The sequence below is a fragment of the Girardinichthys multiradiatus genome, chromosome 11 (assembly GCF_021462225.1).
Source record: "Girardinichthys multiradiatus isolate DD_20200921_A chromosome 11, DD_fGirMul_XY1, whole genome shotgun sequence".
Lineage (NCBI taxonomy): Eukaryota > Metazoa > Chordata > Actinopteri > Cyprinodontiformes > Goodeidae > Girardinichthys > Girardinichthys multiradiatus.
Genome location: NC_061804.1, coordinates 18,667,155 through 18,684,681, shown reverse-complemented (window position 1 = coordinate 18,684,681; position 17,527 = coordinate 18,667,155). Strand labels below are relative to the sequence as shown.

Below are 17,527 nucleotides of genomic sequence, written 5' to 3'. Positions count from 1 at the left end.
ACTAAACATACGGAATGAAGAATATAGAATATTGAAACCAATCAACCCACACATTTGGGGAAATTACATGCTTTTCTTACAGTAAGGCAAAGTCTGAGACCATTTAAATATTTCAGACTATGATTTACCGATCTCCCTTTTTACAAAGCTACTTTGTTAATTTCATTAAAATACTTCACATTCAATGTATTATTGAGCAGGTAAAACAAAAAAAAATCCATTTAAATTTGCAGTTTGTGGCCCAGGAGTACTTTCAACGTCATGATTTTTCAACTTTATGATTTGGACGCCACTGATCTAAAATGTTTGCTGTTAAAAAAAGGGAATAGAAAAAACTAGCGCAGTTGCAATCTCAGTGAGAAATCCACTGGTAGGAAACAGAGATGCAGATTAATTAAAACTGGCAACTGTGCAATCATGTCCCACACTGATGCAGTTCAGCTGTGTTTTCCTGCCTTGGAATCAATAACCAGGTTAAGTGCAAATGAAAAATTTGGTTGGCAAAAACTCCTCTGAATACAGTCTGAGTAACGCTCAGAGAGCTGAATCAGTTTGAACTGAGACTCTGTACACGTTAGTGTGTATAAGTGCAACTCTCAGCACTGTAAACAAACCCGTCAGCCCTTAATAGACACACACATACGTGCACACACACACAACCATCCCTGTATGCCTGTATTTACACACACACACACACACACACACACACACACACACACACACACACACATACAGAGAGACTGTTGTTGTTGGATGGCAGCCACGGTCACTCGGCGCACACCGTGAGTGGAGTCAGAAGACAAATAAACACTTTGTAGAGTGGGGAAAACTAAACTGTGATAGTGAGCTGTGTGTGTGTATGTGTGTGTGTGTGTGTGTGAGCATTCAGCCGATGGCTATCAACATATGCTGATTTGATCAGTGCTCCAAAATAAAGAGGGGGAGGGAGTGTGGTGAGGTAAAGAGGGGTGGTGGTCTCTGGTTGGTAGGGACTCATTAGGGAGGTAAACATCATTTAGAGAAACATTAAAACACACACACTTGATCACACACAGTTGAAAGCCAGACTATGGAGAAAAGTAAGTTTTCACATTAAATTACTTCCAACGGTCCGATGGCTGGAGCTCACGGCTAAAGGCTTGAAACAACACAGAGACAGGCTGATCAACTGACCTCGCTCCAAACCAGCATGGTACCGAAGATAACTTGGAGGCCATCAAAGAAGTTGTCACCTATGATGATGACTGTAGCGCCCCCTGTAGTCCACCCCTCGCTGGGACTGATGGCTTTAATACAGGGAGCTGCTCCTGGAGGGAAAATGAAGAGAAAGAATTAAACACATTAACACGCTTCTGAAAATAAATAGTATTTAAAACCAAGAAAACTTTGTTCCCTTGAAGACATAAAATGTTAATTCATTTGTCATTACTGCTGTTAAAACCTTTAGCTCTTTGATTATTTCTGCCATGCCTCGAAGTTCTGGTTGAACTAAAGATCCCAACATAACACTTAGAGGACACAATGCATACACAATGAAGTAAGACACAGAAATCTTTTAAACAGCAATCACTTTAAGCAAGATTAGGTTAGGAAGAGATACATTTTGAAATTTAAAGTGTGGGCTTAAAGATATTGTTAATACACTGTATTTCAACCCTTGTTAAAAATGTGTAAAAGCCTTAAAATTAATCCATCTTTTTTGCAAAGCAACCTCACACACAAAAAACCCTACCCTTATTTTTAATAACATTCATTCAGTAAACAAATAAATCTACGTTAGGAAGATTGAGAGAGTCTAGGAGTTATGGAACTAGGATAAACAAGGCTGGATGAAGACCCAAGATTATTTTACCTCCACAGTTGAGAATGATAACTGAGGTAAAGAAAAGCTTGCAGTGCATTGGCATCTTGGGGTCACCAGTTCTTCATAACACCATTTGAAGTCATTTGTACAGATCTTTAACAGGGATGAAGGGCGTTAACTGCGCTAGCTGTCATGCAATAGAATCCCCTTTATTTATTATTGGTAAAAGTGTATTGTCCAGTTCTCGATCAACATTTTCTTTTTAAAGCTTTGACATACCAATTCAGATTTGAGCCAAGATATAGGAACAGCATTAAAATATCTTTATTTTCTGCCTTCTTGCCATGACCAATCCCTAACAGTTTATACTAGGAGCAGAGGTAACTTTACACTGTGTGTGTGTAAGAGAGCAGCCAATGTACAATATGAATTTATTATTTTAGAACTTAGATAAAACTGTTACTGAGTTTACATTTTAAACTGCCTCAAGCATGTTATATTAGCAGTTAGTGCAGCTAGCATTAATAAAATGGTGGTCTTTGTGTACAATCCTAGGAGAATGTAGATTCTTACCTTAACTCTGGCTGCCAGCATTTCTATATCTAACATGTCTATGGAAGATTGAGGTTTAAATATCAAAATGATGACACTGAACAACTTGGCTGTTTTCCTTTCAGCCTTCGTGATATCTGCTAAAAGTCTTGCTCTCCTTCACTTTTTCTTTGCCTGAATAAACCAGACATGTAGAAATTAGTTCCGTTATAATTAACTACTTTAATATCTGCAATTCATTTGACTTACTTTGCCAACCACTTTACTGAGCCTAAAAATAGCTAACATTAAGTCTTCTTCAGATGGTAACAACTTCCACAACAAAGACTGTTATATGGTGTGGTCACTGATCAGAAAAAGATTGGATTTTTGAGTTTCCAACTAGCTGGTTACTGACCAGGACCGGTGAAGTATAACATGATTTGTGTCACCAGTCGATGTCTCTGTGAATCTCTCCTAAAAACCACAAAAAACTGCTTTATTGCTGCAGTAGCTTCAAGCTCATGTTTTATACTCAAGTCAATGTGTTGAAAAATCTCAGTGTGTCATGTTCACATTGATACACTAGAACCAGAAATTTTATTTAAATTACTTATATAAATCATATATTGAATTATCGCTTTTGTCATCAATCATGGTTTGGACAGGACCCGAGTTTGTTTGTCCAAACATTTGACTGATGTGAGATTAGAGATACAACATTAATAAAAACACACACAGATGGTTCAACATGCATCATATTACTTCAAACAGAACAGACGCAGTCAGCTCAATGTCGCTTCAGTACCGACTATTGTGATTTTTAAACACATTTGGTCCAATCCTACAACAGTCTGCCTGTCTGTCAAAAAACAGCTCTCACTCTAATGCAAGTATGTGATTATCAGCCTTCAGCTGAATTACAACATCAGCTCTCAGTCTGGGTTTGTTCATAAGAAAATATGTGTAATGATATTAGACTAGAAAAACACACATACACAGCAGCACACCATGCACTGTGTGTGCAGTAAGTTGGATTAGCCAGATGGAGGGGCAGGAATCACCTGATAGGATTAAACCATCAACCATCTGGTGGCCATGCTGCTCACACTCACATGCATACACACAGGCTAGTGTTACCGTGTTCTAGATAAGATGGGGTTCCCTCCACAGGGTCAAGCCTGCGGGCCCGTCGGCCATGTTTGGAGTTGTTGTGGACGAACATGTTGTCAGAGACTGCCAGGACATGTCCCTCCACGCTCACCGTAGTTGAAACAACCACCTGAAAGGTAGAGGACAGGATGAGATGTGGACGGCGAGGAAATGAAAGAGGAGTGAATCATATCAGGAGCCAGAAAAAAAAAGATAAATGAGAGAGGAAAGAGGTGAAGAATGACAAAAAAGAAAAGTGAGGCATTAAAACACCAAAGGTCTGCAGATTGTCGCAAAGAGGAGTTTAAAGCATTAAGCTGTGAAAAGCTCTTTAAATGTAACCAGTTATTACTGCTATTACCATCACCCTCTATTCACCCTAAGTCACTGTGACTGCAGGTTTATGTGTGTGTGTGTGTGTTCGTGATGGGTCCAGCCTTTAATTATCTACCAGGGAAACAGAGCTGTCTATTCCTGGTTCCAGTACAATAGAGCTGCGCAATTAGAGGCGCAGATACGGTCACACACTTGCTACTGTTTGACTCTGCCTGTCCTGTCTCTCTCCCCTACACACACAACCTCACACACAATTACAGACACACACACACACACACACACACACACACACACACACACACACACACGGTAATAAATCTATCAGTATCTTCTGGCCATCCAGTATATCCACTCAACCTGAAGTGGTGTCTTCCTGATTGTGTTGCAGCCATGAAGATAAGGAAATAATAGTGGCTGCACTGTCTTAAATCTTACACACAGCCCCTCACCGCATTTTTTTATCTTACCCCCCTCCCCCTCCCTTCTGTCTCCTTGATTTGTGGGTATATTTATGTTATGACTACTCAGGGGTCAAGATCTCAAGCTTCCTCTAAAGACACTGATAGTTTATTTACTTACACACATTCCAGTGCTAATGTGACAGCCATAAATTTATGTATATTATTATGTGTTGTGTCCGTTGTAAACAAAAGAGGGAGGAAAAAAGAACTAGACAAAGACAAAGAAGGCTTGTACCTGGAACCTTCTCATGTCTCTTGGGTTCCCAGCATTCTTTAAGCAGTTCTGGTTGCACTTGAGGAAAAACTTAAGGAAAAATCTGTTGAGACACAAAGGTAAAAGGACAAATTTACTTAACAGTGAAGCAAAACAAATATGGTTTCCCTGTACGAACCGGAACCACAGTCTCAAACATAGGGTAGATCTAAAAAGAGAGATGGTGACATTAATATTTTTGAGTTCCTGATGGTAAGAATGAATCTCTTTGTGAAGTTTACTTGTAGATATGAAGAGAATAGCTTTGTTTAAGCTCTTATATCTACAGGAGCTATTTTGAAATGCCATAAAAAGATATTGGATGATGGCTAAGAAAAGGAAAAAAAGGAGCACATTTAAGGAAAATCTGGTAAAAACACATGAGAATCAGAAAATTCATGTTTGAGAACACATTCAAGTTTTATGCTTTTGCAAATTTAAGTGTAAAAGTGTAAAACCAAGACATGCCATCCATCCCATCCACCTAAATTGACAGGCAAAGCAAGGTTAGTATTAATGAGAAAGAAGTAGCCAAGAGTCTCATTGATACTGTGGAGGAGCTGCAAAGATCCATGGCTCAGATGGAACAATCTGTTGACAGGCCAACTATTATTTCTTTATTCTGCAAATCTGGGCTTCATGGAAGACTGTTGGGGAGGAAGCCATTGTTGACAGACATCCATAAGAATTCCAGTTTGCAGTTTCCCACAAGACTTATAGGAAACACCGGCAGCCATGTGGATCGAGGTCAGATGTGTCCCAAGTTAAACTATTATTTTGGAGATACAAATATAGACCAAACTTTTTAGGTTTTTATTTTGTTTAGCTGAAATGTTATTGTTTCTTTTTTAATTTGTTATTTTCGTTTCACTTCACAACTATGCAGTGCTTTGCCAGTTTGGACAGAGCCATCAAAGTTATTGCTGTAAGGATAGTCCCTTCATATTAACCCTGCTGTGTTTCTGAATCAGTATTACAGAGTAAATCAAATTCACAGATGGTAGTGAATGATGTGAGCCAGCTGGCCAGCCTGGCAGAAGCACCAACACAAATACAGGGGTTGGACAATGAAACTGAAACACCTGTCATTTTAGTGTGGGAGGTTTCATGGCTAAATTGGACCAGCCTGGTAGCCAGTCTTCATTGATTGCACATTGCACCAGTAAGAGCAGAGTGTGAAGGTTCAATTAGCAGGGTAAGAGTTTTACTCAAAATATTGAAATGCGCACAACATTATGGGTGACATACCAGAGTTCAAAAGAGGACAAATTGTTGGTGCACATCTTGCTGGCGCATCTGTGACCAAGACAGCAAGTCTTTGTGATGTATCAAGAGCCACAGTATCCAGGGTAATGTCAGCATACCACCAAGAAGGACGAACCACATCCAACAGGATTAACTGTGGACGCAAGAGGAAGCTGTCTGAAAGGGATGTTCGGGTGCTAACCCGGATTGTATCCAAAAAACATAAAACCACGGCCGCCCAAATCACGGCAGAATTAAATGTGCACCTCAACTCTCCTGTTTCCACCAGAACTGTCTGTCGGGAGCTACACAGGGTCAATATACACTGCCGGGCTGCTATAGCCAAACCTTTGGTCATTCATGCCAATGCCAAACGTCGGTTTCAATGGTGCAAGGAGCGCAGATCTTGGGCTGTGGACAATGTGAAACATGTATTGTTCTCTGATGAGTCCACCTTTACTGTTTTCCCCGCATCCGGGAGAGTTACGGTGTGGAGAAGACCCAAAAAAGCGTACCACCCAGACTGTTGCATGCCCAGAGTGAAGCATGGGGGTGGATCAGTGATGGTTTGGGCTACCATATCATGGCATTCCCTTGGCCCAATACTTGTGCTAGATGGGTGCGTCACTGCCAAGGACTACCGAACCATTCTTGAGGACCATGTGCATCCAATGGTTCAAACATTGTATCCTGAAGGCGGTGCCGTGTATCAGGATGACAATGCACCAATACACACAGCAAGACTGGTGAAAGATTGGTTTGATGAACATGAAAGTGAAGTTGAACATCTCCCATGGCCTGCACAGTCACCAGATCTAAATATTATTGAGCCACTTTGAGGTGTTTTGGAGGAGCGAGTCAGGAAACGTTTTTCTCCATCAGTATCACGTAGTGACCTGGCCACTATCCTGCAAGAAGAATGGCTTAAAATCCCTCTGACCACTGTGCAGGACTTGTATATGTCATTCCCAAGATGAATTGACGCTGTATTGGCCGCAAAAGGAGGCCCTACACCATACTAATAAATTATTGTGGTCTAAAACCAAGTGTTTCAGTTTCATTGTCCAACCCCTGTATATGTCTTCATGTTGAAGCAACAATAAATCTAAAAATAGTTACTCTGAATTCTTACAAAATCCTGTTCCTTTGTGTCTTTCTCTCCTTTTTAAAACATATTTTGAGGGTACAGTTAGCATCTTGTTGTATTTTTCAGAATAACTTTAACACAACTGATCAAAAGACTCTAAGTGAATTACCAAGTACCACAATTACGTACACTATATTCTAATAGCCTTGCCAGCTCAATTGAAGCTCACCTTGTGGCGTGTTGGTTAAACTGGACTTAAAGAATGACTACCACTCTTTCTCTAACAAAAGGATAAAAAACATATCAAAGATAAAAATGAACATTACAGTCAAAACCATATATTAATACTTAATGCTTCATTGCAATTAGGGTTGTACTTTCACTCTATTATTTGGAGTTCAATAAAATTCTTTCAAATTTTGAGAATTTTAACATTTTGGTAACTTCTCCATTCCCTTGTGACCGAGCCTGGTGCTCCAATGTTCTAAATATGACAGCCTTTGTGTTGGACCAGCAGGAAAAAGCAGAGGTGTGCAATCATGTGCATGTGCAAACATGCACTCAGCATGTATGTGTGTGACGGTGCAGCACAGCTCAGTGGCAGGTCTGAGTGTAAAACTCTGCATTAACGAGCTCAGGCTTCGTTAGAACAGCGGCGCCGGGATTCTGCATGCCTAATTATCCTGACCCCCCACCTCTGGGTGACAGCCTATCACAGCGGAGGACAGCCAGGGTGACCCCAGCTGACCTCACACTGTCTAGTTCTCCTCACAACACTAGAATAGCGTTAACATGGCCACCTCAACTGACCCTTCTATTGGAGATCTGTGTGTAAAAGAAACCAACTGGGAAGCTCGCACACTCACCAGTTCATGTTCTTAATACATGCTAAGGCCAGAGCAGCAGTAAGAAAAAAGTTCAGCTCTAGAATGAAGTCTTGTGCTTGAGATAGTTACAGTCAATGCGGACTTAAATAAAACAGGATGTAGAAAATGCTGTTAAAAACCCTGCTGGCATAATAATAAAAAACTAGAGTTAGATGAAAATGTGTCAGTTATTGTGCAATGAATGCATTTTCCACATTTGCATGATCATCATGTCCCTGCCTGATTATGTTCTCTAATTAAAACACAATAAATAACACTGTAGATGTAATTTTCTAAGTTTATATGTAATACCTATTTTAGGCCTATTTTTGGTACTTTTTGGGTCTGGAAATATCTCCACAGGTGGGAACATGTATTCAGGTCACAGTCACAGGATGGATGAAAACCCCAGAACAGTTTTTAACTGTTTACATCAGTGTTCTTAATCCAACCTTGACTTGCATAGTCTTTGAAACTTTTGAGACAACCAACTATGGATGTGCAATGACAGTGCATGCAAAGCACTGAACCTTTTCACATTTTGTGACGTTACAAACAAAACTGAATTAGTATGTTACAGACGCAAAAAACACAAATTTGGCTATACTTGCGAGGTGGAAGAAAATAATATATGGTGTTAAAGGGTTTACAGGTCAAAATCTGAAATGTGTGGCATACCTTTGCTTTCAGCCGGCCTGAGTCAATAAATGGTAAATGGACAGAACTTATATAGCGCTTTTCCAGTCATACAGACCGCTCAGAGCGCTTTACACTAGCGCCACATTCACCCAATCGCACATTCATACACCGATACGCAGATCGGTAGGCAACTTGAGGTTAAGTGCCTTGCCCAGGGGCACATCGACATATGGCAGGAGGAAGCTGGAATCAAACCCACAACCTTCTGATTGCAAGACAACTACTCTTCCTACTGAGCCACAGTACAACCTTCCACTGCAAATACAGCTTTTTGTCCTTTAGAGTACATTTCCTCCAGCTTTTCACATTCAGAGAATGACATTTTTCCTGTTCTTTGCAAAATAGCTCAAACTCAAGCTCCGAACATTGACCAACTCACTTTAACAAATTAGTTTTCTTCAATATCTGGCTTTAGGGTCATTTCCCTGCTGGAAGGTGAACCTTTGCCCCAGTCTTTATCAGCCTCTAACAGGTTTTATTCTAGGATTGTCCTGTATTGGGCAACATGCATTTTCCCATAATCTCTGACGAGTTTTTTGTTTCTACTGAGCATTTCCACACCATCACGGTGCCACCACCCTGTCACATAATGAGGGTGGTGTGTTCAGGCATATGTGAGTTTTCTGCCACATATAGTGTGTCAAAAAACAGAACACTTTCTTTCAAAGGTAGCTAAACAGGACTTCATTTGTCTTTCTTTCAAAAACACTTATTTTCACTCTCCCATAAAGGCCAGATTTGTGAACAACGCAAGCAATACTTTTCCTGTTGACAGTCTCCCACCTGAGCTGTGAATACCCTGTTACAGAGATACCATTGGCCTCTTGGCTGCATCTCCGATTAATGCTCTGCTTGTCTTACGTCTAAGTATAGGTGGGCGGCCATATCTTGGTACGTTTGCAGATGTGCCACACACTTTTCTGCTTTAAGACGGTGGAATGAAAGGTGCTCTATGAGATGTTTTGAGCTTGGAATATTGTTTTACAACCTAACCATGGAACATTCTACTCCATAAAGTGTGTGCTGTGTTCCTAGACCTCATGATGCTGTTTGTTCACTAATGTTCTCCAAAAACCCTCTGAGACCTTCACAGCATAACTGGATTCACACTGAGATTCAATGACCCACAGGTGGATCATTGGGGCCCTGTCTCCCATCCACCCAGCGGACCAACAATGAATAAGCGGGTACAGACAATGGATGGAAAGATGGAAGATGGTGTATCATAGACATAACATTTTGTAGTTTACTGTTTGGTATAGAATGACAAAACACTTTCAGCCACAAATTTTTTATGACTTGCTGTCTTGTTGTACCAGATAAAGTGCCTGAACAATGCATAGTCTAACAAGCTCGAGACATGCATTTCAAAACACCTACTCAATGCGTGGACATGAGGGTGTCAAAATAAAGAAAACTCCAGTGTTGATTAAATCCTACATTTGAAATGACAGAAGAATAGGCCTTAACCTTGTGACAATCCGTCTTGTCACTTAGATGTGCCGGGTGACTACAATCAGTCTTCATTTTCTTATTGGCATGGCTGTTTTTAGAACTCATTGCTGTCAAAATGTGATACCTTAGGCTCTGAAAACTGGCAGTAGCATAGTGCATGTTAGATTCAATCTGGAAGAGCCATAATGGTTTTGTTAATTTTGCAGTAATATGCAAGCCACTACAGTTTTAGTTTACGCTTTCAGTCTCCGGCAATGGGCAGATTACAATATGGGATATTAACTCTTTCCCCTTACTGGTATAGTTGTGTGTCAATAGGTAAACTAGATGTGCAGAAGGGTAGAGAATGGCTCCAGTGTCTAAAAATATTATTGAAATAATACAAACATCTGGTGAAAAACTAATTTCTCTCGCTAAGCAAACTTTTAAAACAAATAATTTGTCATTGGTGTTTCATCTACTTTCAGACTCAACTCGCCCATGTTCTTTAAGTATTCTCTAACTGCTTTTAGGCTATGTCCTTTATATCGTAATGCATTGTATGAGCATGCCTCTTTCTTATCTACTTGACCCCATATGGCCTAATCCACTGTGCTTCAAAAACGGCATGCAGCGACACCTATTCAGGCACACACACAGACACTTTGTGGGAATTGATTAGCTGGTCCAGTCACTGGTCATTAAGACGCTCCCAATTAAAAGAGGAAATTATTAGAGTCTGGATGATGGAGGAGGAGGGGAGCTCAATTCCCATTTATCTTGTGGCTCACTCCTCCACCTCAACGCCCCATCATGTTGAAGTGATAACAGTGCTATTGACCCTTGCTATATTGTGAGCACTACACTCTGACACCTGACCCTGGATCAGTCAAACTGGAGAAAAGTGTGAAGGACATACATCCAAGATTCAAGAAAAAAATATTCGTTCGAAAGAAAGAAAGAAAGAAAGAAAGAACACATGCCTGTCCAAGATATCTCTTATAGCATTGCTATATGTTTATAAACTGCAGGTTAGTTCCACTTTTTAGGTCTGGTAACCACTGCATCGTCAACTCTATCCAGTTTGTCCAGATAATAAAATCCCCTGTGCTGCTGTTATAGAGTCTGTTAGCTGTAGAAATGTAGCAAACAACAACTGGATGCTGTTTTCTCATCCCGTTAGCCTTGGTGTATCGGTGAACAGCACAGAAACATCCATTATTCAGAGGCAGAGATGGCAATTATGGCTCAGAGCACAACTGACATTAATATTTAATATGTAGGACTAACACAGACCTGAGAGAGAGGGAAAGAGACAGAGAGAGAGGGATACACTGTGAGGAAGAAGAGAGGGAATACATGGAGTGTGGGAAGGAGAAACAAGGATTATGGAAGTTTGTTTTGACCACACTGCTGTCTTTTAAACAGCTACAATTCCAACAGGGCAGTGGTGACATGCAGGGGGAATTCCAGCTCAGCTAGTTTAAAAAAACAGTGTGAGTGTCTAAAACTGAATGTGTATGTCCCTTTAATTCCCTGAAGACCTGCTACTTTACTGAGCCTGGAATAACAACGCTGCTATGGAAGAGAAAAAAGTAAAATCTCTCAAGACACACACACATGCATAGAGGCATCATTCTGGTGAGGTGCCGCTGACAGAAATTGCAGAGAGTCAGTTTGTGTAGACAAACTGAACAACAGATCAGTGCTTTAGCTGCTCCTGCCTCCTCCGTCTCTCCACTGTCTCTCTGCTTTCTGAAATGTCTTTTTCTACCTGCCTACCAAGTTTCTTGGCAAACCTTTCAGACAGAATAATGAATCCATCTTTCACGAGGTGTATGTGTGTGATACAACCTTATCTGTACCTGTAGTAACTGCCATTGCAAAGAATTAAAAGCTGATTAAACCTTTTCAAACAAAGTGGAGTGCTGTCACTTGATAAAGTCACTATAAATATACGTCATGTATCAGTCATGAGAGTGTTAATTCAGCATACTTATTCTCATTTGTCATTTGAAATAGCAAAATCAGCTAAAGTGTGCAGCCCAGGTTTTGATCTCCATTTGTTCGTCCGTAGGAGATCAACTTCCTGTTTCCTGTTTACACTGAAAGTTTGTTGTTGTATAATGTGATGACATCAGATAAGCCTCACTGCACCCTCTGTGTCCTATCCAAGCATGCAGAAGGAAAAACAGTGTTATGAAATGCTATAATGTTATGACAGGAATGTAATAACATATTGCTTCCTGTGGGGGAGGTAGTTTTTCTTTACTCTTTAACAGTGTTGTTTGCAATAGAAAATTCCAGTTATGCAATAGGGAAATGTTATATATACACACACATACATATACATACATATATATACAATATATATATACTATATATATATATATATATATATATATGAAGGACTACCGGTTGGCCTCGAAGCGTTTCTGGCAAACCGTCCGAAGAGGATCTCCTCAATCCTGCCATCGCGCATTCTGGAAACAGAGGCTGGGGACTCGGGGTTGGATTCTTTCGTCACCCAGGCTGAAGTCACCAAGGTGGTTAAAAAGCTCCGCGGTGGCAGGGCTTCGGGGGTGGATGAGATCTGCCCTGAGTACCTCAAATCTCTGGATGTTGTGGGGCTGTCATGGTTGACACGCCTCTTCAACATTGCTTGGCGGTCGGGGACAGTGCCACTGGACTGACAGACTGGGGTAGTGGTCCCCCTTCATAAGAAGGGTGACCGGAGGGTGTGTTCCAACTACAGGTGGATCACACTTCTCAGCCTCCCTGGTAAGGCCTATGCCAGGGTATTGTAGAGTCCGGCCGATAGTCGAACCTCGGCTTCAGGAGGAGTAGTGTGGTTTTCGTCCCGGCCGTGGAACACTGGACCAGCTCTATACCCTCTACAGGGTACTCGAGGGTTCCACATATGTTTTGTGGACCTGGACAAAAGGTCCTGGACAAAGGTCCAAAGAATCGGGGGCCCTTTATTAGGGGCCATCCGATCCCTGTACAAGCGGAGCAGGAGTTTGGTCCGCATTGCCGGCACTAAGTCGGACCTGTTCCCTTTGCATGTTGGACTCCGGCAGGGCTGCCCTTTGTCACCGGTCCTGTTCATAACTTTTATGGACAGGATTTCTAGACGCAGCCAAGGGCCGGAGAGGGTCTGGTTTGGGGACCGGTGGACTTCATCTGCTCTTTTTGCAGATTACGTGGTCCTGCTGGCCCCCTCTGGCCAAGACCTACAGCATGCGCTGGGGCGGTTTGCAGCCAAGTGTGAAGCGGCTGGGATGAAGATCAGCTCCCCCAAATCAGAGGCCATGGTTCTCGACCGGAAAAGAGAGGCTTGTCCTCTTCAGGTTGGAGGGGAGTTCATGCCTCAAGTGGAGGAGTTTAAGTATCTCGGGGTCTTGTTCACAAGTGACGGAAGAATGGAGCAAGAGATCAACAGACAAATTGGTGCGGCTGCCACAGTAATGGGGGCGCTGTGCCGGTCCGTTGTGGTGCAGAGAGAGCTGAGCCGAAAAGCGAAGCTCTCGATTTACCGGTCGGTCTACGTTCCTACCCTCACCTATGGCCATCAATTTTGAGTCATGACCGAAAGCTCGAGATCCGGGGTACAAACGGCTGAAATGAGCTTCCTCCGTAGGGTGGCCGGGCACTCCCTTAGAGATAGGGTGAGGAGCTCGGCCATCCGGGAGGAGCTCGGAGTAGAGCCGCTGCTCCTCCACATTGAGAGGAGCCAGTTGAGGTGGCTCGGGCATCTATACCGGATGCCTCCTGGACGCCTTCCTCGGGAGGTGTTCCAGGCACGTCCCACCAGGAGGAGGCTGAGGGGATGGTCCAGGACACGCTGGAGGGACTATGTCTCTCGGCTGGCCTGGGAACACCTTGGGCTCCCCCCGGAGGAGCTGGAGGAGGTGTCTGGGGAGAGGGACGTCTGGGTGTCTCTGCTGAGTCTGCTGCCCCCGCGACCCGGTCCCGGATAAGCGGAAGACGACGAGTACGAGTATGAGTACATATACATACAAGACATTTTTATTTTTATGGTCAAAAATGGATGAGCAGAAATTTTTATTTGGTCTGATTTACTTTTCATGCTTAAAATACACCTAATTCTGTGACAGTATACAATATAATAAAAATAATATGATGCATATTTATAAATAATAAATAAATAAAAGAATAAACATATTTATCATATTATGCTTATTTATCATACCTTTATTAAAAATAAATTTGTATTATTAACATGAGAAAGATAATATCATTATTAGATATATTTATTACAAAATATTGCAAATAAAGGCATAATATGAATAAAAATTAATAAATAATGTAGCATATAAGTACATATCTAAGGTTTTTAAGAATTTAAATGAGGATAAGTCTTTTTTATAGTAAATGTTTTACCATATTGTGACATAATGCCGAATGTCACCCCTATATGGGCAGTGATGTCATGGGGTGAAGCTTAAAATTTGCCAGCATGGGTTCAAGTTAGGAGGTTCTTAGAATATGAGAAAAAACAGGACATTTACTTTTGTCTTTGCTGTCTTTGCTAGTTTTGTTATTTTACATATTAAAAAGAAAGTCAAATAACGCATAAATTGTACTTCATTTCTAACAGCAAAACAGAAACATGGTTTCTACTTCAAATTAATATTTAGTATTTTAAAACAAAAACATCCTCTCTATTGTTTTGTACTTCCGCTTTATAATGATTACATCCAATTACCCAAACATGCAGGTACTAAAGATGGATTAAGTCTTCTGCTTCTGCAACTTCACACGAACTGCTGTAATAAAGGTGATCCGGCCTACACTGACAGGGTGGCCAATGATAATGCATGAAAGGGCCAAGTCTATAGGACAACAAGGACAAAAACATGGTGCAGGAAAACATTTAACAACATTGTTGAAGGCTGCAATGACATTTTGACTGGAGGAAAATGAACAAATATTTAAATATTTAAATTTAAATGTGCTGTGATGGTGTGGTTCAGTGCAACCACAGACACCAAATAGGGAGCAGCCTATGCAGACAGAGATATCTAGTGTCAATTAAAAACCTTGGCTTAAGCTACATATCATACTATCCTCTAAAAGCTTTTCTGCTGCTCTGAACAAAAGCCTCACTAAACATATTGGATTACAGAGCATAAATGCATATCACTTTTATAATTACCTAATGTCTGCTGTTGTCCAAGCATTTGCTTGTGATATTTTATTGATTCTCATTTTAAAAGGTACTGAAATGGCAATGTAAAATTGTGCTTTCTCTACTGGCCTGTGTATTTCTGCCCAGTTTTACAAATTTTGTTCAGTTAAGTAAAATCCCTTATCTCTGCAGTATTTAATAACTTAGGAACTACATTTTTTTTTACAGAAAATAAACAGTGCAAAACAAAATATACATGTATAAATATAAACAAAAACATAAGTCAGGACACAGTTTTCGACAAGCACTTCAGATGAAATATTTCTCATACTGTGATGTAACACCATTTTGCAAGGAAAACTATGTATCAGTAGCCCTAAAAACTTGAGCAAGAGAGCACTAAGTTTTCATTTGGATTTCCAAACTGTGCTGACTTAGCTCAATATGTTATTTTAGATACAGTTGCATGAAAAAGTATTTCCCCACCTTTCAGATTTAATTTGTGTTTTTGCATTTTTGTCCTTATTTTCAGACAAACAAATCCTGAACAAATACAAAATATTGTTTTCAAATTATGATTTTACCTATTAAGGGTAAAATGGTACTGAAATCAACCTGACCCTATGGAAAAAAGCAATTACACCCTACATCTAATAATGGGTTGTTGCAACCTTGATGGCATTTGCTTTTGAAATAATTGATAATGACACTTTTACATCACTATGTAGAAATTTTGTTCCACTATTTTTGCACAATTATTTTAATTTAGGCATACTGACTGGAGGATTTTTAAGAATAAATGGCTTGGTCAAGGTAATACCACAGCTTTACTCAGTTTGAATTAAGTTCAGACTTTAATTTGGCCATGAATTTTCTGGTAGAGAGCAGAATACATGGTTCAATTGAGTCATTAAGGCCCTGAACCAGAAAAATAGCCATCAGATTACCAGCACCATGTCTGACTCTTGATATCAAATGTTGTGTTAATTTTACCCCAGATGTAACGAGAGACACACCTTCCAAAAACATCTCCTTTCTCAGTCCACAGAGTTTTTTCCTAAAGTCTTGGGGATCCTCACAATGTTTTTCGAAGATGTGTGCCTGGCCTTTTGATATTTTTGGTCAACAGGGTTTTTGGTCTTGGAACCCTCCCATTGATGCCATTTAACCCAGTCACTTTCTCATCATTGATCTTGAACAGTGACCTTAACTGAGGCAAGTAAGGCTTGCTGTGCTTTAGATGTTGTTCTGGGTTCTTTTGTGACCTTCTGGATGACTCTTCGATTTGCTCCTAGAGTACCATTGGTAGACCAGTCGCTACTAGGAAGTTTCAACACTGTTCCATGTTTTCTTCATTTGTGGATAATGGCTCTCACTATGGTTCACTGCAGTCCGAAAGGTTTAGATGTGGCTTTGTAAACCCTTTCAGACTGATAGATGTCAATGACTTTGTTTCTCATCAATTTAGGAATTTGTTTAGATTCAGACATGAAGTGTTGCTTTTTGAGATATTTTAGCCTAGTTCATGTTGTCAGACATGTTCTGCTTAGGGGATTTCTTGATTCTATAAGTCTTGTATTTCCTCAAGTAATTTTGTTTTATATTATATATTTTTTTTATCCATTTATGTGTGATAAAGGAAGCAAAACCAGAAGAGATCTTTAAAGGGGCAAAAACGTTAATGTTCTTTTACATCAGAACACAGTATTGTAACTTTAATAATATAAAAGGTCAATGTAAACACACTTAAAACAGCAAAGAGCTCTGCAAAACGTTCCTTAACTTGAGTTTGGGTGAGTCAAAAATAATAAGAATTTAAGACTTGGAGAAACAGGACTTAAAGGGGGGTGAGAGTGGTCAGGAGCCGAATGGGGAGCATTGAAAAGAAAAAAGACAGCGGTTTAAGGGTGGGGGCTGGGGATGTTATGTGAGGGAACAAGACTTAAGAGAACGGAGCAGAGCCAAGCGAAGCAAAGTTATTTTACATAATGATGGTTGTTATGCATGGAGGTAATTGATAGCTGAGCTGCAGTCCCAAAAAGCACCCAGCTTAGCTGTCAATCACGGCTCATCTCTCTAGAGATATGCTAATGGTGATGATGATGATGATGAGGGCTTATCTTCATATTGCTATCATTACTATTAATGCTGTCATTGTTGTCATCTCTGCATATTTAAATTACATCACAGGCCAGAGCGGTGTTAGCCATAGTGTGTGATGTAAGTTAGGAGTCCCATACCTTCTGCCCGGGCTGACACATTCAGAGAAAACATCTTGAACTGGTTATGATGTTCAGCACTGCTCCAGTGTCATCTCATTGCATCATTGTTACATGTAATGCTGTCTCTGATAGCATTTGTTTGACAAGGAGCATATGCAGCAACTGCTTCACTGAGTAGTTAAGTGCAGTTTAGATAAATGTATTTATTTCTACAGCACTGTTTCCCAACAAGTATTGTCTTAAGGCGGTAGACAAAATAAACAGATCAAGTTTATATACAGAAAT

General features: G+C 40.6%; 1 protein-coding gene across 1 annotated transcript in view; it reads right to left on the bottom strand.

Moving 5' to 3' along the window:
* LOC124876299 (transcription factor COE1-like) overlaps positions 1-17,527 on the bottom strand; it is a 127,945-nt gene that overhangs the window by 35,482 nt on the left and 74,936 nt on the right. Inside the window, exons 7-9 of the mRNA XM_047378951.1 lie at positions 4,520-4,601; positions 3,476-3,617; positions 1,174-1,307 (exon numbers count right to left, since the gene is read on the bottom strand). Of these exons, the coding sequence (XP_047234907.1) occupies positions 1,174-1,307; positions 3,476-3,617; positions 4,520-4,601 (358 nt within the window). The remainder of the gene's footprint in view (positions 1-1,173; positions 1,308-3,475; positions 3,618-4,519; positions 4,602-17,527) is intronic.